Here is a 25,709-nt window from a genome sequence, read left to right as displayed (position 1 = left end):
GATGGCAGGGTCTGGAGAAGGCACCTGGATCAGGTACGCCTGGATAAGAGTGCTGATGGGGAAGAACGGACAAACGAGGACCAATTCGAAGATGGGTTCCAGGAGCCTTCTATCGAGGCTTGCAGAACCAGGGAAGCAACCGCTGGAGCCGGGCGAGAGGCAGAGCTACCCCAAAGTGCTGAGTTAAGTCAGAAAGCGGAAGGGTTAATTCTAGGTTCGCCCCGCGGCGCAGAGCCAAGTCGTTCAGAGAGAATTAGCCGCAGACCATCTTACTTAAAGGATTATGTATGCGCGAGCCAAGGGGAGAGGAGTGTTATGTCTGTCTGTTTATTAACAGCCGGCCGCTAGGAGTTCAGCGAGCCGGGCTATCCAAGGTGCTGATTGGCGCGCCTCCCTGGATACACTGTAAGTGGGAAGTTTCTCTGCTGTTAATTGGTTGCTGCCTCAGGCAGCTATGTGTATAAAAGCTTCTGTAATGTTTTTCTTACTCTAAGCCTGTACCTGCCAGCCTGGCATGAGTTCTGATTAAAGTGTTCTGACTTACCGGAGGCCTCACTTATTATAATATCTAATTCCGCACATTCCATAATTTTTCTAAAGACTTCATCTTTTGGAGTTTCTTTTTCTTTCCATTTTTGTGCAAATGCTATTCTTGCCGCTACTAATATATGAATTATTAAGTAGTATATTTCTTTTTTAGATTTAACATCAGTAATGCCTAATTTAAAAAATTCTGGGGTCTTCTTGATTTCTTGCTTTGTAATTTCCTTTAACCAATTTTCTACCTTATTCCAATAGATCTTAGATTTTGGGCATGTCCACTACGCATGAAAATATGTGCCAATTTCTTTTTTACATTTCCAGCAAATAGGTGAGGCACTTCGAAACATCTTTGAAATCCTATTTGGTGGGAGATGCCATCTATAAAACATCTTAATTTGATTTTCTTTAAAGGAAATTGATTTAGTTATTTTCCAGTTATATAGCTAAACCTTTTCCCATGTATCTAAATTTATTTCCTTTTGCAAAATTTTTACACCAACTAATCATATTATCTTTCAATATCCAACCTATCGTCTTATAATTATTAAATATTTATATAATTTCCCAATCAATTTTCCTTGGTTTTGGATTAATAATTTCCCAACTGTATTATTATCCTTCTTGAAAATGAATATTCTTGTGTTTTTTTGATATCTAGAGTTAATCTGGGTGTACTGCCACCAATCTATTTCCACCCCTGACTCCTGTAATTCTTGTTTTGTTTTCAGTTTTAATTGATTTTCAAGTACATCTCTATATTTCCATATTTCCCCTTCTTTTAATAAATTAGGATGGGAGATGGCTTCTATCGGTGAGATCCATTCCGGCATTACTAAAGAGTGATTTTTTAAAATCTCATTCCAAACTTCTATTAATGTCTTCCTAATTATATTACTGTTAAAGTATGAATGGGTTTTGGACTTTTCATACCATACGAAGGCATGCCAGCCTAACATTAAATCGTGGCCCTCTAGGTTTAATAATCTTCTATTTTCCAGGGTTAGCCATTCTTTTATCCACGACAATGCGGATGCTTGGTAATATAACTTCCAATTTGGGAGGGCTAGCCCACCTCTCTCTTTCCGATCTTCTAATGAACTTTGTTTTATTCTTGGTTCCTTACCCTGCCATATAATTTTTTTAGTAATCTTGTTTAATTCTTTTAAAAAATTCCCACCTGGATTGATTGGGATTACCTGAAATAGAAATAATACTTTGGGCAGAATATTCATTTTAATTGTGGAAAAAATATTGTTTTGTTTTTTGGGCTGTTGCTCATAATATTCTAAGGTATTTATAATTGTCCTCAAATTATTTTTAATTTGTCTACCTGGTAAAAATCCATTCTGGTCTTCATGTACTATTTCATTTATAATGTTTTTAAACCTAAATGCATATATTGATGTAAAGATTTTATAATCTACATTTAATAATGAAATTGGTCTGTAGTTTTCAATGTTTTCTTTTTCTGTTCCCGGTTTATGTATTAATGTTATTAAAGTTTCTGTCCATATTTTAGGTAATTTACCATCTGCTATTATCTCATTAAATATCTCCAACATATTTCAAAAAAGTATTTCACTATCTAGCTTATAAAATTCTGCTGGTATTGCATCAGGGCCGGTAGCTTTATTATTTTTCTGATTTTTAATAGATTGCTGTAATTCTGCTTCTGTAAAGGGTTTATTTAATTTTTGTTGTTGATCTTCAGTTAATTTAGGTAATAGTCCGAAATCGCCTCTTCATTTATTTCTTCTTTTTCATATAATTTCCTATAATACTCTAATGCTATTTCCTTCTTTTCATCTATTCTATGTTTTATTACACCTTTACTATCTGTTAATTTTTTAATAATTCTAATTTTTCTTTCTTTCCTTAATTTATAAGCTAGCCATCTTCCTGGTTTGTTTGCATGTTTAAAATATTCTTGTTTCGCTCTTTTTATTTTTTCTGCCATTTGTTCTTCTTCTATCAACTTTATTTTATAGAGTAGAATAGAATTTATTGGCCAAGTGTGATTGGACACACAAGGAATTTATCTTGGTGGATATGCTCTCAGCGTACATAAAATAAAATATACATTTGTCAAGAATCATGTGGTACAACACTTAATGATTGTCATAGGGGTCAATAAGCAATGAAGAAGCAATATTAATAAAAATCTTAGGATATAAGCAACAAGTTACAGTCATACAGTCAACATGGGAGGAAATGGGTGAAAGGAATGATGAGAAAAACTAGTAGAATAGAAGTGCAGATTTAGTAGAAAGTCTGACAGTGTTGAGGGAATTATTTGTTTAGTAGAGTGATGGCGTTCAGAAAAAAAAATGTTCTTGTGTCTAGTTGTCTTGGTGTGCAGTGCTCTGTAGTGACGTTTTGAGGGTAGGAGTTGAAACTTCAGATCACAGAGAAGGAGAGGAAGGTAGTGCTGTTTACTTTTTGCATTTGCATTTTTTGAATTCAAGGAGAAGGGGCATTTATAACTGGCTGTTACAGACAATTTTATTAGCAGTTTGTTTTCAAACACAGACCAATCAGATTAGGCTGGGGCAGGATTAGACTGGGAAGTATAAAAGGCAGGAAAAAGCCATTTTAATTTGCACTTCAGATCACAGAGAAGGAGAGGAAGGTAGTGCTGTTTACTTTTTGCATTTGCATTTTTTGAATTCAAGGAGAAGGGGCATTTATAACTGGCTGTTACAGACAATTTTATTAGCAGTTTGTTTTCAAACACAGACCAATCAGATTAGGCTGGGGCAGGATTAGACTGGGAAGTATAAAAGGCAGGAAAAAGCCATTTTAATTTGCACTTCAGATCACAGAGAAGGAGAGGAAGGTAGTGCTGTTTACTTTTTGCATTTGCATTTTTTGAATTCAAGGAGAAGGGGCATTTATAACTGGCCGTTACAGACAATTTTATTAGCAGTTTGTTTTCAAACACAGACCAATCAGATTAGGCTGGGGCAGGATTAGACTGGGAAGTATAAAAGGCAGGAAAAAGCCATTTTAATTTGCACTTCAGATCACAGAGAAGGAGAGGAAGGTAGTGCTGTTTACTTTTTGCATTTGCATTTTTTGAATTCAAGGAGAAGGGGCATTTATAACTGGCTGTTACAGACAATTTTATTAGCAGTTTGTTTTCAAACACAGACCAATCAGATTAGGCTGGGGCAGGATTAGACTGGGAAGTATAAAAGGCAGGAAAAAGCCATTTTAATTTGCACTTCAGATCACAGAGAAGGAGAGGAAGGTAGTGGCCCGTGCGCCTAACGGCGCGCAAATCATATAACTATAAACCAAAATCAGCAAAGTTTGGTAGCAATAGGGGTTGTGGATTTTCCTGCTAAGTACTTGTATTTCAATACATTGTTAAGATGACTGGCTTGGTGCAGTGTAACATTTGTTTGGCTGTTGTCTTCCGTAGTACCTTGTGGAACTTGGGGTACTGCCCTCTTTGCATAAGGACATCTAGGTTAGATGGCGAGATCTGTAGATTGCAGTCCTTAGTTTGTAGCTTGCAGTTAGAAGTGGAAAGATTGTCCCAGCCACGTGCTGTAATGCAGCCATGTGTCCAGCCTCCACTTCCACAGCGCCCCCCGAGGAGGAGGGCTGTGTGGACAACTGTCGGTTCAGGAAGATTGCGTGCAGTTGAGCAAAAACATAGCAATTTTGGTCTCTCTGTATCGAATTCCTATAGTGTTCTTGCGGATTTAAATAGTAAGGATGTTGGAGATATTAGCAAGGTCCCTCAGGCAGAGAATGAGGGGATGTTCAAAGGGGAAGTTGTCGTAAATGTCACCAAACCATCAAGTACAGTTAGTAGAAATAAAAAGAGGACACATTTTCTTGTGGGTGATTCGACCGTTAGAGGTGTTGATTTGGGACAGAGCAAGGATGTGGTTAAGGTGCTGAGGTGTCTCCCAGGGGCCACTGCCAGCAGGGACAGGAGACGGATTGCAAACATTGTTAAGACTGTGAGTAAAGGTAATAACGTTGATGTGGTGGTGCATCTTGGCACAAATGATTTGTCCCAGAGAAATGTTAATGTAGTAAAAAGAGATTTTCAATGTCTAAGTGTGGAGCTGGGTAAAATAACTGATTCAGTGACTTTCTCAGAGGTGTTACCGGTTTGTGGCCAAGAGGATAAAACAACGTGTATCAGAGAGTTTAATGTGTGGTTAAGGCAGTGGTGTAAAGCTGAAGGTTTTGGCTATGTAAGTCATGATGTCAGTAGGTGGTCTAATAGGGAGTTGTTTAAGAGGGATGGTTTGCATCCATCATACAGAGGTACCCAGGTGCTCGGTGAGGAATTCAGAACTTTTTTGGACAGGCATTTAAACTAGGTAAAGGGGACAGAGATGTAACTGATGTGGGTGATTTCTGTCCCCGACCAATGAGGATAAAGCAGTTTTTGGAAGCTTATGAAAAGGGAGCTGCAAATAATATAGATGTAGTTGTTGATGATAAGGGGCAAACTAATAACGAAAATAATGTTCTTCAGGTAATGTGCACAAATGCTCGAAGCTTGAGCAACAAGCTCTGTGAATTAATGGCCATAATAACTAGAGATAATTTGGACCTGGTTGCCATAACTGAGACATGGTTTAAGGATTCTAATGAATGGGAAATATCCATACCAGGATATACACTGTATAGGAAGGATAGAATAGAGAGAAGGGGAGGTGGAGTAGCCATTTATATTAAAGAAAGTCTAAAAACAACACTAATTCAAAACACGTGTCAAGATCTAGAGACTCTCTGGATTTGCATGCAAAATAAAGAAGGTTCTGTCATTAGAATTGGGGTGATCTATAGGCCTCCAGGGCAATCCGAGGAATATGACAACAAGATGGTGGATGAAATTACCCAAATGGCAGTAAAGGGAGATATTGTGGTTATGGGTGATTTCAACATGCCTGATGTTGACTGGAATATCCCCAGTGCCCTTACATGCAAAAGTAAGAATATAGTAGAGGCCTTTACAGGAGCAGCTCTGGCACAGCTGGTTAAGACACCAACTAGAGGGGAGAATATTCTAGATTTAGTTTTTACGAATGGGAATTGGGTTTCACATGTCAAGGTGGGAGAAAATTTAGGTTGCAGTGACCATCTATGTTTGTGGTTTGATGTAAAAACTCATTGTGAGCAATCCTATAATGCAACCAAAGTATTGGATTTCAGAAAAACAAATTTTAATGCAATGGGAGAATATTTAGATAATGAATTAAAGGGGAGGGATAAAATGGCAGGAGCGAGCATCCAGTGGACTGTATTAAAAAAGGCCATCTTAAAAGCCACTGGACTGTATGTAAGACAAATAACTAAAGGTAAAAGGAAGAAGAAACTGCTATGGTTTAGCAATGATGTAAGGGCTATAGTCAATGAAAAAAAGGCTGCCTATAGGAGGTATAAAGAGTCTGGAAGTATAGCTGATAGGGAGGTATATAAAATGAGACAGAAGGAGGCGAAACAGATAATATATGCTGCTAAAGCCTCAAAAGAGGAAGAAATTGCCAAATCTGTAAAGAAGGGGGATAAAACCTTCTTCAGATATATTAATGATAAGAAGAAGAAAAACTGCGGCATCACGAAGCTTAGTACCGGGAATAATACATGCATTTATGGGAATAAGGAGATCACTGACCATTTCAATAGCTACTTCTGTTCAGTTTTCTCAAAAGACACCTTACAAAATAATACTATAGAGGGATATAGCATTGCTTCCAGCTGTACGGATTCAGCTCCAGTGATCTTAGAAGCCGATGTCTTAGAAGAACTTGAACGATTAAAGATAAATAAGGCAATGGGTCCAGATGGCATCCACCCCAGAGTTCTTAAAGAACTCAGATCTGTCATTGCTTCCCCCCTGACTGATTTGTTTAACCAATCCTTGTTAACAGGAGAAGTTCCTGAGGATTGGAGAATGGCCAGTGTTGTGCCTATTCACAAGAAGGGCAGTAGAGAAGAAGCTGGTAACTACAGGCCAGTTAGCTTGACATCAGTTGTAGTTAAAATGATGGAGACTCTACTCAAAAAGAGGATAAATCAGCATATAAAAAACAATAACTTATTAGACCCAAATCAGCATGGCTTTACTGAAGGCAAATCATGTCAGACTAATCTCATTGATTTCTTTGACTATGTCACAAAGGTGTTGGATGAAGGTGGTGCCGTGCATTTTAGCTACCTGGACTTCAGCAAAGCCTTTGATACGGTTCCACATAAAGAGCTGATAGATAAATTAGTGAAGATTGGACTTAATCCTTGGATAGTTCAATGGATTTGCAGCTGGCTGAAGCGTAGACATCAGAGAGTTATTGTTAATGGCGAGTATTCTGAGCAGAGTCAGGTTACAAGCGGTGTGCCACAAGGATCTGTTCTGGGTCCTATTCTTTTTAATATATTTGTGAGTGACATAGGGGAAGGTTTGGTAGGGAAGGTTTGCCTATTTGCCGATGACTCTAAAGTGTGCAATAGGGTTGATATTCCTGGAGGCGTCTGTAATATGGTAAATGATTTAGCTTTACTAGATAAATGGTCTAAGCAATGGAAACTGCAGTTTAATGTTTCCAAATGTAAAATAATGCACTTGGGGAAAAGGAATCCTCAATCTGAGTATTGTATTGGCAGTTCAGTGTTGGCAAATACTGAAAAAGAAAAGGATTTAGGGGTAGTGATTTCTGACAGTCTCAAAATGGGTGAACAGTGCAGTTAGGCGGTAGGGAAAGCAAGTAGGATGCTTGGCTGCATAGCTAGAGGTATAACAAGCAGGAAGAGGGAGATTATGATCCCACTATATAGAATGCTGGTGAGACCACATTTGGAATACTGTGTTCAGTTCTGGAGACCTCACCTACAAAAAGATATTGACAAAATTGAACGGGTCCAAAGACGGGCTACAAGAATGGTGGAAGGTCTTAAGCATAAAACGTATCAGGAAAGACTTAATGAACTCAATCTGTATAGTCTGGAGGACAGAAGGAAAAGGGGGGACATGATCGAAACATTTAAATATATTAAAGGGTTAAATAAGGTCCAGGAGGGAAGTGTTTTTAATAGGAAAGTGAACACAAGAACAAGGGGACACAATCTGAAGTTAGTTGGGGGAAAGATCAAAAGCAACATGAGAAAATATTATTTTACTGAAAGAGTAGTAGATCCTTGGAACAAACTTCCAGCAGATGTGGTAGATAAATCCACAGTAACTGAATTTAAACATGCCTGGGATAAACATATATCCATCCTAAGATAAAATACAGAAAATAGTATAAGGGCAGACTAGATGGACCATGAGGTCTTTTTCTGCCGTCAGACTTCTATGTTTCTATGTTTCTATGAAACAATTTATGTCCAGGATGTGAGGGGTCAGTAAATATTTTCCCCACCCTCTTTTTGACTCGTGCAGTATACAGGTCCTCAATGGAAGGCAGGTTGGCAGCAATTGTTTTTTCTGCAGTTCTGATTATCCTCTGAAGTCTGTGTCAATCCTGTTGTGTTGCAGCACCAAACCAGACTGTTATAGAGGTGCAGATGACAGACTCAATGATTCCTCTGTAGATCTGTATCAGCAGCTCCTTGGGCAGTTTGAGCTTCCTGAGCTGGCGCAGAAAGAACATTCTTTGTTGTGCTTTTTTGATGATGTTTTTGATGTTAGGTGACCATTTTAGGTGTTGAGATATAATAGAACCTAGAAATTGGAAGGTCTCTACTGTTGATACTGTGTTGTCTAGTATTGTGAGAGGTGGAAGGGTGGAAGGGTTTCTCTTAAAGTCTACCACCATTTCTACAGTTTTGAGTGTGTTCAGTTATGTTTTAATAGATCTCTCTGGTTTTTAATTTTATTGTCATGTTTGTTATGAACACTTTTCAAAGGTAGCCCCATGTAGAGAGCGTTACAGTAGTTGAGCCCTGAGGTGATGAGGGCATGAGTGACTGTGAGCAGTGACTCCTGGTCCAGATAGGGCCGCAACTGGTGCACCAGGCGAACCTGGGCAAACGCTCCCCTTGCCACAGCTGAAAGATGTTTCTCTAATGTGAGCTATGGATCAAGGAGGACACCCAAGTTGTGGACCCTCTCTGTGGGGGTCAATGATTCCCCCCCAGGGTGATGGACAAACAGATGGAATTGTCCCTGGGAGGCAAAACCTACAGCCCCTCCGTCTTATCAGGGTTGAGTTTGAGTCTGTTGACACCCATCCAGACCCTAACATCCTCCAGGCACCGGCACATCACTTCCACTGCTTCGTTGACTGGACATGGGGTGGAGATGTACAACTGGGTATCATTCGCATACTGATGATACCTCACCCCATGCCCTTGGATGATCTCGCCCAGCGGTTTCATGTAGATATTAAATAGCAGGGGGGAGAGGACCGACCCCTGAGGCACTCCGCAAGGGAGAAGCCTAGAGGTCGACTTCTGACCCTCCACTAACACCGACTGCGACCGACCTGAGAGGTAGGAGGTGAACCACTGAAGGACAGTGCCTCCCACTCCCAACCCCTCCAGCCGGTACAGTAGGATACCATGGTCGATGGTATGAAAAGCCACTGAGAGGTCGAGAAGCACCAGGACAGAGGATAAACCCCTGTCCTGGGCCCGCCAGAGATCATCCATCAACGCGACCAAAGCAGTTTCCGTGCTGTAGCCGGGCCTGAATCCTCACTGCTGAGGGCCTAATGATACATCTTGTGCACCCTCTGAAAGGACCAACACCATCCAGCACTGAATGTCTTGAGGGGCTCCCCTGGAGGTGCAGCTCTGAAAGATGTCAACCTTAAGCTCATCTTTATCGCCCTCCATCAGGGCCTTTGGGGAGATTCTAGCTGAATCTCTGCCTCTAGCACCAAGTCCTCTCCAGCCTCCTCACTGTACAACTTAGGTACCAACTGCACTGGCTGCAGGTGCATCACTACATCACTCTCTTCTTGGGCGGGATCCACTCCCAGCTGCATGGGATTCTGGCAAGCCACAACACTAAGATGTTTTGGCAGTTGTAACATCAAATAGCTGTCTACTTGAAAAGTATGTTTGATTTATTCAGCTATTTCACGTTATCCACATTATGTTACTAAGGATAGCTACTGTATATCATTTTGTGCTTCTATACCCTTATTTTGGGGGGCAGTTCTTTTTTTTTTTTGAGTTGTTCTCCTGTTACACAAGAAACAGAAAGGCCACAGCTTTTTACAAAATTTGTTAGTTTGGTGAACCAGGGGATTTGTGATTGTAATTTTATTTGCTGTAGTAGACATAACTTAACTTAATACTTATTGTAAATGAATATTAACAATTCATTTACAATTCCTAAACATCCTTTCAAATAGGTCTTTTACTCTTTCTCCCTTTTTTCTTTCCCCCAATACCTAAACTTCTATTTCTTTCTCCTTAATTGTTACATCTTTTCTTTTAACTATCTATTTTGAACTTTTCCATTTTTCAATCCAACAATAAAATCTATTCCAGTCTAATCTTCTTTATTTTTAAGTTCATATGTTAATTTATCAATTTCAGCACAGGCTCTTATTTTTTCAGTTACCTCTACTTCCTTCAGTATATTATCACTTTTCCATGCTTGTTCAAGCTGATGACTGCTATTGTCAATAAGATGTACTGGGACCTCCGAAGAGGTCGAATTTATTTCTAGACACACAAAAAAGATCCAGCACACTGCTTGAATTGGCCAAGTGGTATGTATATGGATACATGCAATTCTTATCCTTACCTCCCAGAATTTGGAAATTACCCTTAAAAATGAAGGAGACTGGGAACAGGCCAGCAGCACTATTTTTGCAATCTCTCAAGTGCCACTGAGGATGGTTAACAAAAAACTTCCCTGGGACTCCCTTCTTGCAGGTGAGCTCATACAAAGAGGGACCCAACCTAGCATTTAAATCTCCAAGTAATATAACTATGGACTGAGGGTACAAGAGAGATATATATTATTCAGAGTTATAATACCGGGATGTGTTTGGAGGGATATACACATTTACCAGTATTAACTTGAACTTTTCATATTCAAATTTGACAGCTAGAAAGTACAAATACTTACAGGGTGCGTTCCAAAAGTAATGCACTTTTTTTAAAAAAAAGTAATTTATTGAACAGATTTGCACAAACACTTAAAATTCTTCAAAGTACTGTCCTTGGGCCACTATACATTTTTTCCAGTGATTCTGCCATGACTGGTAAGCGCCCTGAATTGCGTCTTCAGGGACCTCTCGCAAGGTCTTCATCACGGCTGATTGGATCTCTTCTATGGGAGAAAAATGGGGTCCTTTCAAGGCTGCCTTAATCCAAGGGAACAAAAAGAAGTCTGCTGGGGCAATGTCAGGACTATAGGGGGGTGGGGCAGCGTTGGCACCTGGTGTTTGGCTAGGAACTCGCAGACTCGTAGCGTGTTGTGGCAAGGCACATTGTCATGATGGAGTTGCCAGGTAGCGGAGATGGCTTTTTTCATCCTGATGACCCTTTTTTGGAGTCTTTCCAGCACATGCACAGTAGTAGGCAGCATTAACTGTCTGTCCTTGAGGAACAAACTTCTTATGGACCACTCCTTTACTGTCGAAAAAGACAATAAGCATTGTTTTCACTTTTGATTTGCTCATTCTTGCCTTTTTGGGCTTGGAAGACTGGTTGGTGTGTCACTCAGAGCTTTGGTGTATTGTTTCTGGATCGTATTCAAAAACCAAGGTTTCATCATCAATGATGACATTGTCCAAATAATCAGGTTCAATTTCAGTTTAGCACAAAACTTAATCACATAACATTTCTTGATCGTTGATTCCATTTTTTTGGTGACATGGTCGGTGCGCAGAGGTTTACAATAACTGATGTCCTGCCACTTCTACAGCTTGGAGAGCACTGAGAATGGTTTCGTGGCAAAGCTTAGCATCCCCCCCCTAGTCCAAGTGCTTCAGTCCCACTCTGACCAATAGAAGCGGTGCAGGAAATTCAATTGCATTACTTTTGGAACGCACCCTGTATCTTCATTTTATAGTTTCTCCCCCTACCACTGCAACTCTTGCTTTATAAGAATGCATATCCCACCAGAGGAACTCCATCGCTCAGAGAAACCTCTGGGCTAGCGCAGGAGTTCATGGCCACCATGACAGCCATGGACTTGACTCAAGTAATACAGGGTCCGACTCACGAGGGGGGGCATGCACCCAACATGGTATGCCTCTCTGAGCAATTGAGTAATGATCTGAGACTAAGGGGCTTAGAAGTGTTGCCTTTGTCATGGTCAGACCATTTTTTACTGCCGCTTGACTTCCTGGCTCCAATCCTTCCCCGCAGGGAGGCGGAACTGACTAGGTGGTTCCGCCCCAGATGCCTGATGGACCCAGAGGGCTTTCAGAGGGTGCTTGGGGTTATTCCAGATACACTCGTCCACAGTTTGGCAGAGTCTCTTGCTGAGGCTCTTGACCGGATTGCGCCATTGCGACCTCTCCATGGCATTAGACCCCGTACAGCTCCATGGTTCAACGAGGAGCTCTGGGAGTTGAAACGCCAGAAGAGACGTCTAGAGAAGCGATGGAGGAAGAGTAAGTCCGAATCCGATGAAACACTTGTAAGAGCTCATATTAAGACCGGAGATTAGAACGGCCCCCACCCTCCTTGTCTTTCACAAGTTACTTAAGACCCACCTATATCACCAGGCATGGGGGAACTAAGACATCTCCCCCAGGCTTATTATATTTCACGTTTGGTGTGTATGTGCTGTATGGTTTTTAATTGTTGGGGATTTTATATATTTTATTATTAGATTTGTCCCATTGTTATACTGTTTTTTATTGCTGTTGTGAGCCGCCCCGAGTCTTCGGAGAGGGGCAGCATACAAATCTAATAAATAATAATAATAATAATAATAATAATAATAATAATAATAATAATAATACTTACAAAGAGGCGCTCAAGGTGGCAAGATGCGCTTATTATGCTGCCTTGATTGCATCAGCAGAATCTTGCCCGGTCACTCTGTTTAGGGTGACCCACTCCCTTCTTAACCAGGGGGGAGTTGGGGAGCTCTTGCAGAGTAGTGCCGAGGACTTTAACACATTTTTCGCTGATAAAGTCGCTCAGATCCGGGCAGACCTCGACTCTGTTTGCATAACGGAGTCGACTGACAATGAGTCAGTCAAGGTGACTGGGGCCCGTACTTGTCCACCTGTCTGGGAAGAGTTTGATCTGGTGACACCTGATGAAGTGGATAAGGCCATTGGAGCTGTGAGTTCCGCCACCTGTTTACTGGATCTGTATCCTTCCTGGTTTGTCTTGGCCAGCAGGGAGGTGACACGGAGCTGGGTCCAGGAGATTGTCAATGCTTCTTTGGGGAGGGGGTCCTTCTGGCTCCATACAAGGAGGCACTTGTGCGCCCCCTCCTCAAGAAGCCTTCCCTGGACCCAGCCGAACTCAATAACTATCGTCCAGTCTCCAACCTTCCCTTTATAGGGAAGGTTGTTGAGAAGGTGGTGGCGCTGCAGCTCCAGCGGTCCTTGGAAGAAGCCAATATCTAGGCCCTCAGCAGTCAGTTTTCAGGCCTGGTTACAGCATGGAAACTGCTTTGGCCGCATTGATGGATAGTCTCTGGCGGGCCGGGACAGGGGTTTATGCTCTGTCCTGGTGCTCCTTGACCTCTCAGCGGCTTTTGATACCATCGACCATGGTATATTTCTGCGCCGGCTGGAGGGGTTGGGAGTGGGAGGCACTTTCCTTCAGTGGTTCTCCTCCTACTTCTCCGGTCAGTCGCAGTCGGTTAGTGGGGGGGTCAGAGGTCGACCTCTAGGTCTCTCCTTGTGGGGTGCCTCAGGGGTCGGTCCTCTCCCCCCTGCTATTTAATATCTACATGAAAACTCTGGGTGAGATCATCCAAGGGCATGGGGTGAGGTATCATCAGTACGCTGATGATACCCAGCTGTACATCTCCACCCCATGTCCAGTCAGGGAAGCAGTGGAAGTGATGTGCCGGTGCCTGAAGGCTGTTGGGCTCTGGATGGGTGTCAACAGACTCAAACTCAACCCTGATAAGATGGAGTGGCTGTGGGTTTTGCCTCCAAAGGACAATTCCATCTGTCCATCCATCACCCTGGGGGGGGATTATTGACCCCCTCAAAGAGGGTCTGCAACTTGGGCATCCTCCTCGATCCACAGTTAACATTAGAGAACCATCTTTCAGCTGTGGCAAGGGGAGCGTTTGCCCAGGTTCGCCTGTGCACCAATCGCGGCCCTATTTGGACTGGGAGTCATTGCTCACAGTCACCCATGCCCTCATCACCTCGAGGTTCGACTTCTGTAACACTCTCTACATGGAGCTACCTTTGAAAAGTATTCAGAGACTTCAGATCATGCAGAATGCAGCTCCGACAGCAGTCATGGGCTTTCCTAGGTATTCCCATGTCACACCAACACTCCGCAGTCTGCATGGTTGCCGACCAGTTTCCGGTCACAATTCAAAGTGTTGGTTATGACCTATAAAGCCCTTCATGGCATCGGGCCAGAATATCTTCGAGACCGCCTTCTGCCGCACGAATCCCAGCGATCGGTTAGGTCGTACAGAGTTGGCCTTCTCCGGGTCCCATTGACTAAACAATGTCATCTGGCGGGACCCAGGGGAAGAGCCTTCTCTGTGGTGGCCCCGACTCTCTGGAACCTGCTCCCCCCGGAGATTAGGATTGTCCCCACCCTCCTTGCCTTTCGCAAACTCCTTAAAACCCACCTCTGCCATCAGGCATGGGGGAATTGAGACATTTCCCCCCAGGCCTATATACTTTTTTGTATGGTATGGTTGTGTTGTATGTTCTTTTAAATAATGGGTTTTTAGATTTTAAATATTAGATTTGTTCTCTGTATATTCTTTTATTATTGCTGTGAGCCGCCCCAAGTCTTTGGAGAGGGGCGACATACAAATCTAATAGATAGATAGATAGATAGATAGATAGATAGATAGATAGATAGATAGATAGATAGATAGATAGATAGATAGATAGATAGATAAATAGCCATTCAAAAGTGTTGTGGTCTTTCACAAGGAATGGACTGAGGCTGGAGTCAGTGCATCAAGAGCCACCACACACAGATGGATCCTGGACACGGACTTCAAATGTCGTATTCCTCTTGTCAAGCCACTCCTGAACAACAAACAACATCAGAAGCGTCTTACCTGAGCTTAAAAAAACCAGACCTGGTATGTTGCTCAATGGTCCAAAGTTCTCTTTTCTGATGAGAGCAACTTTTGCATCTCATTTGAAAACCAAGAACTCAGAGTATCGAGGAAGACTGGAGAGGCACACACTGAAAAATGCTTGAAGTCCAGTGTGAAGTTTCTATAGTCTGTCTTGATTTGGGTAGCCATGTCATCTGCTGCAGTTGATCCACTGTGCTTCATTAAGTCAGGGTCAATGCAGTCTTCTAACCAGGAAATTTTGGAGCACTTTATGCTTCCTTCACAGATTAGCTTTATGGGGATGCTAACTTCATTTTCCAGCAGGACATGGCACCTGCCCAAAGCACCAAAACCTGGTTCAATGACTGTGGGATTACTGTGCTTGATTGGGCACCAAACTCGCCTGACCTGAACCCCATAGAGAATCTATGGTGCATTGTGAAGAGAAAGATGAGAGATATGACATGGAACAATGCAGAAGAGCTGAAGGTGACTATTGAAGCATTCTGGTCTTTCATAACGCCTCAGCAGTGCCACAGACAGATAGCTTCCATGCCATGCCGCATTGAGGCAGTAATTGCTGCAAAAGGGACCCAAACCAAGTACTGAGTACATATGCATGCTTATACTTTTCAGAGGTCCAATATTGTTCTATGTACAATCCTTGTTTTATTGATTGCATGTAATATTCTAATTTTCTGAGACTGGATTGGGGTTTTTCATGAGCTGCACCCCGTATTCCTCACAAGTATTACAAATCATGACTTGAACTATCTTGCTTTACGTATAATGAGTCTCTCTCATATATATGTTTCACTTTTTAAATTGCATTATTTTATTTATTTATTTATTGGATTTGTATGCCGCCCCTCTCCGAGGACTCGGGGCGGCTCACAATATATCAAAACAATATAACAAATACATCTAAAAATTCAATTAATATGGCTAAAAAGACTTAAAAAGCTCTGATATAATTAATATAAATATTTTATGATATAAAAACATTAATCACCGTTCAGTCAACAAAACATACTAATACACTTGTCGATCGGGGGCTAGGATCTAATGGCCCCAAGCCTGGCGGCACAAATGGGTCTTTAAACTTTTACGGAAGGCAAGGAAACTCTAAATCTCTGGAGGGAGTTGATTCCAGAGAGCTGGATCTTCCCCTAGGCCCCACCAAACAACATTGTCTGGTTGACGGGACCCTGAGAAGGCCGACTCTGTGGGACCTGACTGGGCAGAAGGCGGTCTCAGAGGTAATCTGGCCCAATGCCATGTAGGGCTTTGTAGGTCATAACCAACACTTTGAATTGTGTCTGGAATCTAATCAACAACTAGTGCATTCTGTGGAGTGATGGTGAAATATGGGTATGCCTTGGAAATGCTTGCGCGGCTTCATTTTGGACGATTTGGAGTTTCCAAACATTCTTCAAAGGTAGCCCCATGTAGAGAGCATTGCAGTAGTCGGACCCCAAGGTGATAAGGGCATGAGTGACCATAAGCAAAGACTCTCTGTCCAAATAGGGCTGCAACTGGTGCACCAGGCAAACCTGGGCAAACGTGCCCCTTGCCACAGCCGAAAGATGGTTTTCTAAAGTCAGCTGTGTATCAAGGAGGACACCCAAGTTGTGGACCCTCTCTCAGAGAGTCAACAATTCTAATTTTTTGAGTTTCATCTGTACATCTGGCCAGGGCCATTGGGAGGTGAACTGCTGGTAGGGAGTTTGCGTGGGTTGGTTGAGAGTCAGTGCTATCTCTGGTTGATTGCGCAATTGATTTGGATTCTGAGAGGTTTGTAGGCTAGTTGTAGGTCAATGATGGAATTGCTTCTGGAGTGCCAGGATTCAATGAACTCACTTTTCATGCTATTGCTGTGAAGAGATTAAACTTCTCTAGATTTTTTTATTGGATATTCTTATTATGAATGTTTTTAATTAGTTATGGTAAAGGGTTTTTTTTATTATTATTTATAATTTAGATTACAACTACTGCTCTACTCAGCATAGACTTTTACAAACTGTGTTGATGAAAGGGAGATACCATATCTGACCTGATCTATACCTTTTCAAATCTACAACAAATAATCTTTCAACAACAAATTAATTATTATAAAATATTATGCTTTATATGTGATTTATGTCAAAACTAAACAAAATCTTTGATCCAGGATCTAACACAGTGTCATTTGATTTTAATATGACTTGCTTGGAGAACTCTACGTAGAATTTACATCTGAAAACACTGCTAGTGTTCCAAGGAAGTATGTATATGGTGTACAGTAATTGCCATTAACCTAGGTGATCAGACATCACGCTTTTGGCAGGACAGAACCGCTTTTTGATTATTTGTCCCATGTCCCAGGGCCTTTGAAAAATGTCCTGCTTTTTAAAAAAGTTCTCCTCCCCCAGGGCTGCGCAGCTCCTCTACCCGAGGGAGGCTCAGGATGTGCCAGTCGCCTCGGACTCTTAATCTGAGGGTGGCTTCAAGCAGGGGGGCACTTCAAGACTGGGACTGAGCTCCCAAATGATGCGGGGGGTCTCCTGCAGCTGCCCCTCTGCTCTAGCCCTACTATCCCAAAGGGGCGCCGGGGGGGCTGCAGCATTCTGGCAGATTCCATCCCTCTGGGCAGGATGTGGGGACAGTGGTGGAGGCGGCAGTTTCCCTTCGAGGAGCAGCAGCAGCACCGGGAATATCACGTCCACACACACACACACCACCACCGCCTCCACCAGTGTCTCTGCTGGGACCTGCTAACTCAGGGGCTTGTCCCCTCATTTCTACCACCCAGAGGGAGCCGCTCGCGTGGAGTATTCCCCTCGGCACATCCAGACGCAGAGGAGGTCCTCAATGTGATGCTGATTGTCCCGCAGGAAGGGACTCAGCTCCATCAGCCCCCACTCCAATCTCCCACCTTCGGGGGCATCCCCAGGGCTGAGCCACCTGCCTCCTGCCAGGGGCTACCAGGCAGACTCGCAATATTCCTAAGCTGTGGAGAACCAGGCAAAGCTTCCCCTTGTCGCATCTTGGGGGGCAGAACCTGGCCAGAGACAGATCACAGCGCAGAGTGCAGAAGAGGTGATCCTGTTTGGCTGGCCGTAAAACCCGGAAGTGCTGCAATTTCTGCGTGAAACAGAGGACAAGCTAAGAAGAAGTGGGTAGACTGCTGGCTTGTCCCCAGAAAGACAGAGATGGAGGGAAAGAGAGGGGGGAGTGAGAGGGGGAAGGAATGTGAGAGAAAAGGAGAAAGAGAAAAATGAGAAAGGAGGGAAAGAACGGGGGAGAGGAAGAACAAAACAAATGAGATAGAGAAGGGAAGAGAAGAGAAGGAAAAAGAGAGGGGGAGGGAAGAGAAAAACGGAAATGAAAGAGAGAGAGTGAGGGAGAAATGAGGGAAAGATTGAGAGAGGGAGAAGGAGAGAAGGAGAAGAGGGAAACATATGAGAGAGAGAACGGGAGAGAAAGAAAAGGGGAGAGGAAAAGGAAAGAAAGAGAAACCTGACAAGAAAGTGAGAGAAATGAGAGCAAAAAGGAGGAGAGAGAGGGAGAGGTACACAGAAATGAGAGAGAGGGAAAAGAAAGAGAGAAGTGGAAAGAAAGAAAGAAAAGGGAAAAAGAGAGGGAGGGAAAGAGAGGAAGGAAGGAAGAAGGGAGGGAGGGAAGGAAGGAAGGAAAGAAGGAAGGAAAACATTTCCCACAGAAAACACCAGGAGCCACAAACCCTTGTGGCTGGAGAGGTTACTATTACACTGCACACCAAGACAACTAGACACAAGAACAGTTTTTTTCCTGAATACCATCACTCTATTAAACAAATAATTTCTGCCCTATTCCACCTGCCTGACGGCTTCTCTCTCTCCTTGACTAGTTGGCGGGGGTCAGTGTTCCCTCTAATTTCTTTTGGGGGTGGGCGGAAAAGTATAGTGTCTGAGCGGCAGCTGGGCGGCACAGAAATAATAAATAAATAAACAAACAAACAAATAAATAAATAAAAAACCCACCCTGTTTTGCCTCAGAGAATTTCAAAATAAAATACTGTACTGTGTGTCTATAACAGTGAGTTCATAATAGGGCAACTCTATCAATATCAAACTGCCACTTAAATAGTTGAGCTAGTTTCAAACTAGATTTTGATTTTCTTTCTCTCTTCCTTACTCCCATTCTTTTTCTTTCTCTTTTCCTTCCTCTCTTTTTTCTATCTGTTTCTCTCTCTTCCTCTCTTCCTCTCTCTCTCCTTCCCTCTCACTCTTTCCCTCTCGTCTTCTGGGCAGGTTTGGAAAACTCTGAGTTGATGATGATTTTTAAGTGAGCGATTGCTCACTGCTCAGCTTAGAGGGAACTATGGCGGGGGTGCCACAACTTCTGGAGCTGCAGTTCCCTCGTGGCCCAAGAAGGAAGAGGCTCAGGGAGTCCTCGCCCATCATCCACCGCCTGGGTTTCTCTCTCTGGTGCAGTGTATGGGAGGCAGTCTTGCGCTGGGTGTAAGGGAGCTACGTGCTCTTCCTCGCTGCCTCAGAGTCCTTCTTTTTTTTAAGCCTTAAAGTTTTGGATTTTTTTTATTCACCTCACCTCACCATCTTCCTTTGGCAGTGATTGTCCTTCTCCTCTTCTTCCACCTCCTCCTCCCACCCACTTAATTTGTTCTGTGAGCATATTCTTAAGTAGAAAAGTTTGTAAGAAGAAGCAATTTTTCCCATAGGAATCAATGTAAAAGCAAATAATGTGTGCAATTGGGGAAACCACTGGTAGGGTGGAGGCCGTTTCTTCCCAGAAGATTCCTAGAGAGGCCCCACAAAGGCTTGTCCCCACCTTTTCAGGCTCTGTTTCCTCTCTGGAGATTCTTAGAGAGGCCCCAAGGAGGCTTCTCCCTGCCTTTTCCGGCCCTGTTTCCTCCCAGGAGATTCCTAGAGAGGACCAAAGGAGGCTTCTCCCTGCCTTTTCCAGTTACAGTTTTGGAGGCTCAGATTTGTAACTGGAAAATGGTTCTTCAGAAGAGGCAAAAAAAATCTTGAACACCCAGTTCTTATCTATAAAGGTTCATAAGTAGAGGCGTTCTTACATAGAGGTATCACTGTATCCTAAATGCAATAATCCACCTCCAAAGGTGGGTTGAATATTGGTCAATCTATCATTCAGCAACCACATAGTAATGTGACCACTGGACCTAGCTTGTCCTTGGATGGGAGACTATCATAAAGTATCAGGACTGTAGATTGGATTGGAGAGTCAGAAAACATCTTGGACAAATTAGTATGTTGTTGCCAAGAAAAATACACAGATTTGACCATGCATTAACCAGGGATTTATTTCAATTCAAACACAATTGTAGTTAATGGAATGAGAATTGTTGTGGTTAGCTCTGGCCCAGCTCCTGCCCCAAGGAATGTGCAGGTGGATGTGGGGGAAACATCCACATGCCGCAGGCCTGTTTTGCTCCCAATGGAATCTGCCAACAAAGCCTCCTCTGACCAAGGAAGCGTGAGTGACAGGGAAGAGGGGAGTTTGGCAGACAGCCCAGGAGGAGATCAATCATCTGTATCATCCTTGGATTCTGAACAAGAATTAATGACACATCCACGCATGCGTAGAGTGATGCAAAGGAGACAACAACTGAAGGATTATTACAAGAGAAAATGAGACCACCTGTGGTTGGGTGGGGCTGCTGTAATTAGTGCTACAGATAAAAAGAACAGCGTGCTGGTTTAGCCTCGTGGCAGTTTATCTGATTCATTGTTTCGTCAAGATCGTGGTTTTTGTGCTGTTCAAGACTGTGTGTGGACTCTGGACTTTAGAATTGGACTCAAATTTCCCAGTTATTGGGTGAGCAATTGGATTGCATTTAACCTGTGCCTTGTGTGTATCAGAAAATCCCTTTGACATTTAAAAAGGGAGCTGTTTCTGTTTTTCTGTTTATAAAAACTTTTGGGTTTTCCTTTTATAGTGTGGTGTGTGTCTTCCTGGACTAATTACCCTGTAATTACGGGCGGTTGAAACACGCCGGCAGAACAGGGAATATTATTGATGTGTTTCATTTTCTTTTAGATAAGAAAGCAGTTTTTCATCAGATTCCAACAAAATTGTTTCTTGCTCCTTATAGAGAGATAACTTCTAAACTGAAATTTGTTTGCTTTCTTAAAGGTGGAGAAAGTCTATTTGGATGTTAAAAGAGACAGACCAACAAATTGAGACCCAGAGTGTTTCCTTTGCCATAAGTTAATTAAGTTGTGCAAAATAGTATTGGAGAATGATAACAATACAGTGATACCTCATCTTACGAACTTAATTTGTTCTGTGACAAGGTTTGTAAGTAGAAAAGTTCGTAAGATGAAACAATGTTTCCCATAGAAATCAATGTAAAAACGAATAATGCGTGCAATCCCAAAACTCACCCCTTTTGCCTCATTACTGCTGGCATTCAGATCCTTGTTCAGGGACGGGTGGAGGGGGGGAAGACAGTGTAGGCTGCCAGGAAGGAGCCTCGTGGGTGGATTGACAGTGTGGGGAGCTGCCTGGTGGTTTGTCAGCCAGCAGAGCTTCCACACTCCTTGACAGCCCTGCTCCCTCCTTCTCTTTTTCCGCCCCTTCTTTCCTCCTCTTTCTTCTCCTCTTCCTCCTTTTTTCTTTCTCTTCCTCCTCCACCAGTGTCCAAACGACCGCCCCCCACCTCCTCTCCCACCGGAGGAAAAAGAGAGGAAAGGAATCCTGTAACCAATCCCTCCCCCCCTCCCCAAGGCCCCTTCGTTCCTTTTTTCCCCAAGCTGTACCAGCGCTACCCTGTGCTCCAGAAGACACAGGGGAAAAGAGATTGCTTTCTTCCCAGCCCTGCATGCCAGCAAAGGGGGGAAACGGGGGAGACAGCAGAGGAAGAGGAGGCATGGGGGCGGTCCTTTGAATGCCAGTGGAGGAGGAAGAGAAAGAAAGGAGGAGGAGGAGGAGGAGGAGAAAGTGGAGGAAAGGAGAAGGAGGAGGAAGGGAGAAGGAAGAGAAGGAAGAGGAGGAATTTATCCATCCCCTTCCCAAAGCCCCTTCATTCCTTCTTTCCCCAAGCTGTGCCAGCACTGTCCTGTGCTCCAGAAGACACGGGAAAAGAGAACGCTTTCTTCCCAGCCCTGCATGCCAGCAAATGGGGGGAATGGGGGGGGGGAATAGCGGAGGAAGAGGAGGCATGGGGGGCGGTCCTTTGAACGCCAGTGGAGGAGGAAGAGAAAGAAAGGAGGAGGAGGAGAAAGAGGAGGAAAGGAAGTGGAGAAGGAGGAGGAGGAAGGGAGGATGAAGAGGAGAAGGAAGAGGAGGAATTTCTCCTCCCCGTTCCCAAAGTCCCTTTGTTCCTTCTTTCCCCAAGCTGTGCCAGCGCTGTCCTGCGCTCCAGAAGACACAGGGGAAGAGAGATCACTTTCTTCCCAGCCCTGCATGCCAGCAAAGGGGGGGAAACAGCAAGGGAAAACAGCGGAGGAAGAGGAGGTGTGGGGGGTGGTATGCAGGGCTGAGAAGAAAGTGATCTCTTTTCCCCTGCGTCTTCTAGAGCACAGGGCAGCGCTGTTACAGCTTGGGGAAGGAAGGAACGAAGGGGCTTTGGGAAGAAGGCAGAGAAATTCCTCCTCTTCCTTCTCCGCTTCCTCCTCCCTTCCTCCTCCCTTTCTCCACTTCCTTTCCTCCGCTTCCTCCCCTCCTCCTTCTCCTTTCTTTCTCTTCCTCCTCCACCACTGTCCAAACGTCTGCCCCCTCCTCTTCCTCCGCTGTTTTCCCCCTTTGCTGGCATGCAGGGCTGGGAAGAAAGCGATCTCTTTTCCCCTGTGTGTTCTGCAGCGCAGGGCATAGCTGGCACAGCTTGGGGAAAGAAGGAATGAAGGGACTTTGGGGAGGGGCATAGGGGCTGGTTAGGGGATTCCTTTCTTCCCTTCCCCTTCTCCTTCTCCTCTTCCTCCTCCCTTTCTCCTCTTCCTTTCCTCCTCTTCCTCCTCCTTTCTTTCTCTTCCTCCTCTGCCCAGCTCTGCCCATACTGACCCTTTCTAATTCCTCACGTGTGCCAGGAGCACTCCGAGTTCTGGTCCCGTGTCAAGCACAGCTGCCGGTGGGGTTTCCCATCAGCCTGACTTCCACACAGGCCTGGTGGGAGGGACTGAAAAATCCTTCCATTAACATGCCTCCGAAGCCAAGGGAGGGGAAAAAAAAGAAACTTGGTCATGAAGTTTGGAAGGGGGGGGTCATACTACAGAACTGGGTCTGGGGGCAGCTCTGTGGCCCCGAGCTGCATGGCATTCATTCTGCCACCTCCTTCTTCTCCCCACCGCTCTTGCACACCCTCATCCCCAATAGCTGTGCTCTTTCCTGCTGATTGAGAAGCCTTTTCACTTTTTTTGGCCTCTTGTATGTTCTGGGAGGAGGAGGAGGAGGAGGAGGGCGCATGTCTCTCCTCCTCGCTTCTGCTTCTCTTTTCACAGCTTTTATTTCCAATTAAGACAGTTCTCAAGCCTGCGGGAGGGGGAGGCGGGGTGCCGCCGCTGTCCATTGGGGAATCCCACCGGCAGCAGTCATGAGGCAAGGGAATCCTTGCGGCAGTAAGAGAGCCCACGCACCCAGGCTCGGGTTCGTAAGATGAAAATGGTTCTTAAGATGAGGCAAACAAATCTTAAAACACCGGGTTCGTATCATGAAAAGTTCGTATGAAGAGGTGTTTATAAGACGAGGTATCACTGTACTTGAATGCATTTTTTTTTATTTTCAGAGGGTATTTATTACTGTTTTGGTTATTAAATTCTTCTTGGTTGGATATATAAGGGGAAAAAACATTATAGTGTTCTAGTTGCCGCTCCTATTCTGTTGATATAATGCAAGATTATCAGATGATAAATAACATGTGTGGGGGGTTTTTTCTCTCCCTTGTAGTTGCATTCTGCTGTGACCAAAATCCAAGTACAAAGACCTGGTTTCAATTACACATTTGCTCATATCTGCATCCTAAATAATGACAAGTCCTGCATAGTGGATGATATTGTACATATCCTGAAGGAACTGAAGGCTGCTCGCTTGTCTAATCAAACTAATTTTGCTATCAGATATCCAACCACACATTTAAAGGATGGCAGGGAAGTATACAATGGGCACCAGCTTGGTGGAGTCACTGTGCACAGCAAAGATCGGGTGAAGTCTGCCGAAGCCATTCAGCTTACCTATTACTTGCAGGCAATCAATTCCTTAAATGACATTGTAGCAGAAAAATGGGAATCCAACTTCTGTGACATAGTAGAAGGTTTCCAGAAATCCAACCATAATGTCACAATGTATCCTTTCACTTCATCATCCCTTCAAAAAGACTTCCAGAAGACAAGTAGGATATCAGAACATTACCTAACCACAAGCCTAGTCCTTGTGGTGATCTTGGCAATGCTCTGTTGTTCCATGCAAGACTGTGTTCGCAGCAAACCTTGGCTTGGCTTCCTTGGCTTATTAACTGTGACTCTGGCCACTCTCACTGCAGCTGGAATCATTAATCTGACTGGTGGAAAATATAATTCTACCTTCCTGGGAATTCCCTTCATCGTGTTAGGTAACTATATCTCATTCTGTTATTACTTTGGATTTATCTGCAATATTTATTTGATCTACTTTATTATGACAAAATAACTCTAGCAATTTGCTAGCCCTCTCATTTTGTTTAATCATTAGCAATCATTCAGATTTGGGGTACCTTATTTATGCTTATTTTGTAGTCAATAAATCTTCAGAAATTGTCTATCAGTATCTATGTTTACTTTGCTATGGTATATTCAACATTAAAATACAAGGAGTTTAATAAGTGGGATGGGATAGATATACCAAGACCATCCAATCTAGCTAAGTTCAAGTACAAGATATGTCTAATCCATTTCACTTTAAAATTTAGATCTGAATTAAGTTTGAAAAAGTAGAGCTCTATTCATTGAATGTATAATATGAAAAGAACACAAATGCTATAGTTTGTTTTATTTTTCATAAGCAAACTAAATGGGACGAAGCATCCAAATTTCATGACAGATGCGGGGAATTGTAGTTCATTCCTTTAAATGTTTTGTTTCTTAAGTGCCTCCAAGTATGTTGTGTTAAGGAAGAGTGTAAAATATTTTATGGTGAAACACTTGCAGTAATTTTCTAAAGGAAAGTGCATTGAAAAGGACTTACTAAATATTGTAGAACATATTGTTGAAACTTACATTGAAAGTATAAAGGAGTGATTCTCTGTCTTTTCCATTAAATAAATCAAGCATTCAACTAGGTCAGCTGTTATATATGCTTTTTAGAAAATACAAACTCACAAACCCTCAGGATTAGGAACTGTAGAACAGAGTATTGCAAAAGTTATCTCTCATTGCCAAAAATATGCCCACCCACTGAACTCTGAGAAAATTGAAATAGATGGATTGGGGCTGGATTATTGTAGAAGCAAATATCAGAACTAGATGTTGCTATCTAAGCTTGATTGTTTACTGATATTAACCAACTACCGTATTTTTGGAATATAAGACGCACTGGAGTATAAGACGCACCTTAGTTTTTGAGGAGGAAAATAGGGAAAGGAATCTGTTTACCAGGTATTCATCTGGCTAGCATCCTTAGTCTGGTCAGCTTCAGCACATTATTTTCTCCCCTGGTTAAGGGCTTAAAAAAAACTTTATTCTGAGACAGTAACAATGAAAGAGCTTCCAAGCCAGTAAGAGCTGGGAGCACCTGGAAGGAAACAGTTGGAGCAAGTGGAGCAATGGAAAAAACCCTGCAAAGACATAGGGCTTGGAAAACATTCTTCTTCACAGAGAGTAACAATGAAAGAGGTTGCAAGCCGGTAAGAGCTGGGAACATTGTTAGCACCTGGCTAGGGTTGGAGCAAGTAAAGCAATGGGGGGGAAACTACCAAGACAATGTTTGGAAAACATTCCTCACAAAAAGTAACAATGAAAGAGCTTGTGAGCGGATAAGAGCTGGGAACATCATTAGTACCTGGTTAGGGCTGGAAAGAAACATTTGGAGC

The 25,709-nt window shown here is 43.2% G+C and overlaps 1 protein-coding gene across 2 annotated transcripts in view; it reads left to right on the top strand.

Moving 5' to 3' along the window:
* The window catches only part of PTCHD1 (patched domain containing 1), a 134,628-nt gene that overhangs the window by 56,765 nt on the left and 52,154 nt on the right, over positions 1-25,709 (top strand). Inside the window, exons 1-2 of one of the 2 annotated variants that reach the window (XM_070750716.1) lie at positions 15,121-15,196; positions 23,594-24,254. In XM_070750716.1, the coding sequence (XP_070606817.1) occupies positions 15,158-15,196; positions 23,594-24,254 (700 nt within the window). In that variant the 5' untranslated portion in view covers positions 15,121-15,157. Of the gene's footprint in view, positions 1-15,120; positions 15,197-23,593; positions 24,255-25,709 lie in introns of those variants that run through there. The other variant, XM_070750717.1, reaches the window with a different exon arrangement.

This window comes from Erythrolamprus reginae, chromosome 4, assembly GCF_031021105.1.
Source record: "Erythrolamprus reginae isolate rEryReg1 chromosome 4, rEryReg1.hap1, whole genome shotgun sequence".
Classification (NCBI taxonomy): Eukaryota; Metazoa; Chordata; class Lepidosauria; order Squamata; family Dipsadidae; genus Erythrolamprus; species Erythrolamprus reginae.
Note: the sequence above shows the minus strand (reverse complement) of the source record. Positions and strands in the feature narration are given on the sequence as shown.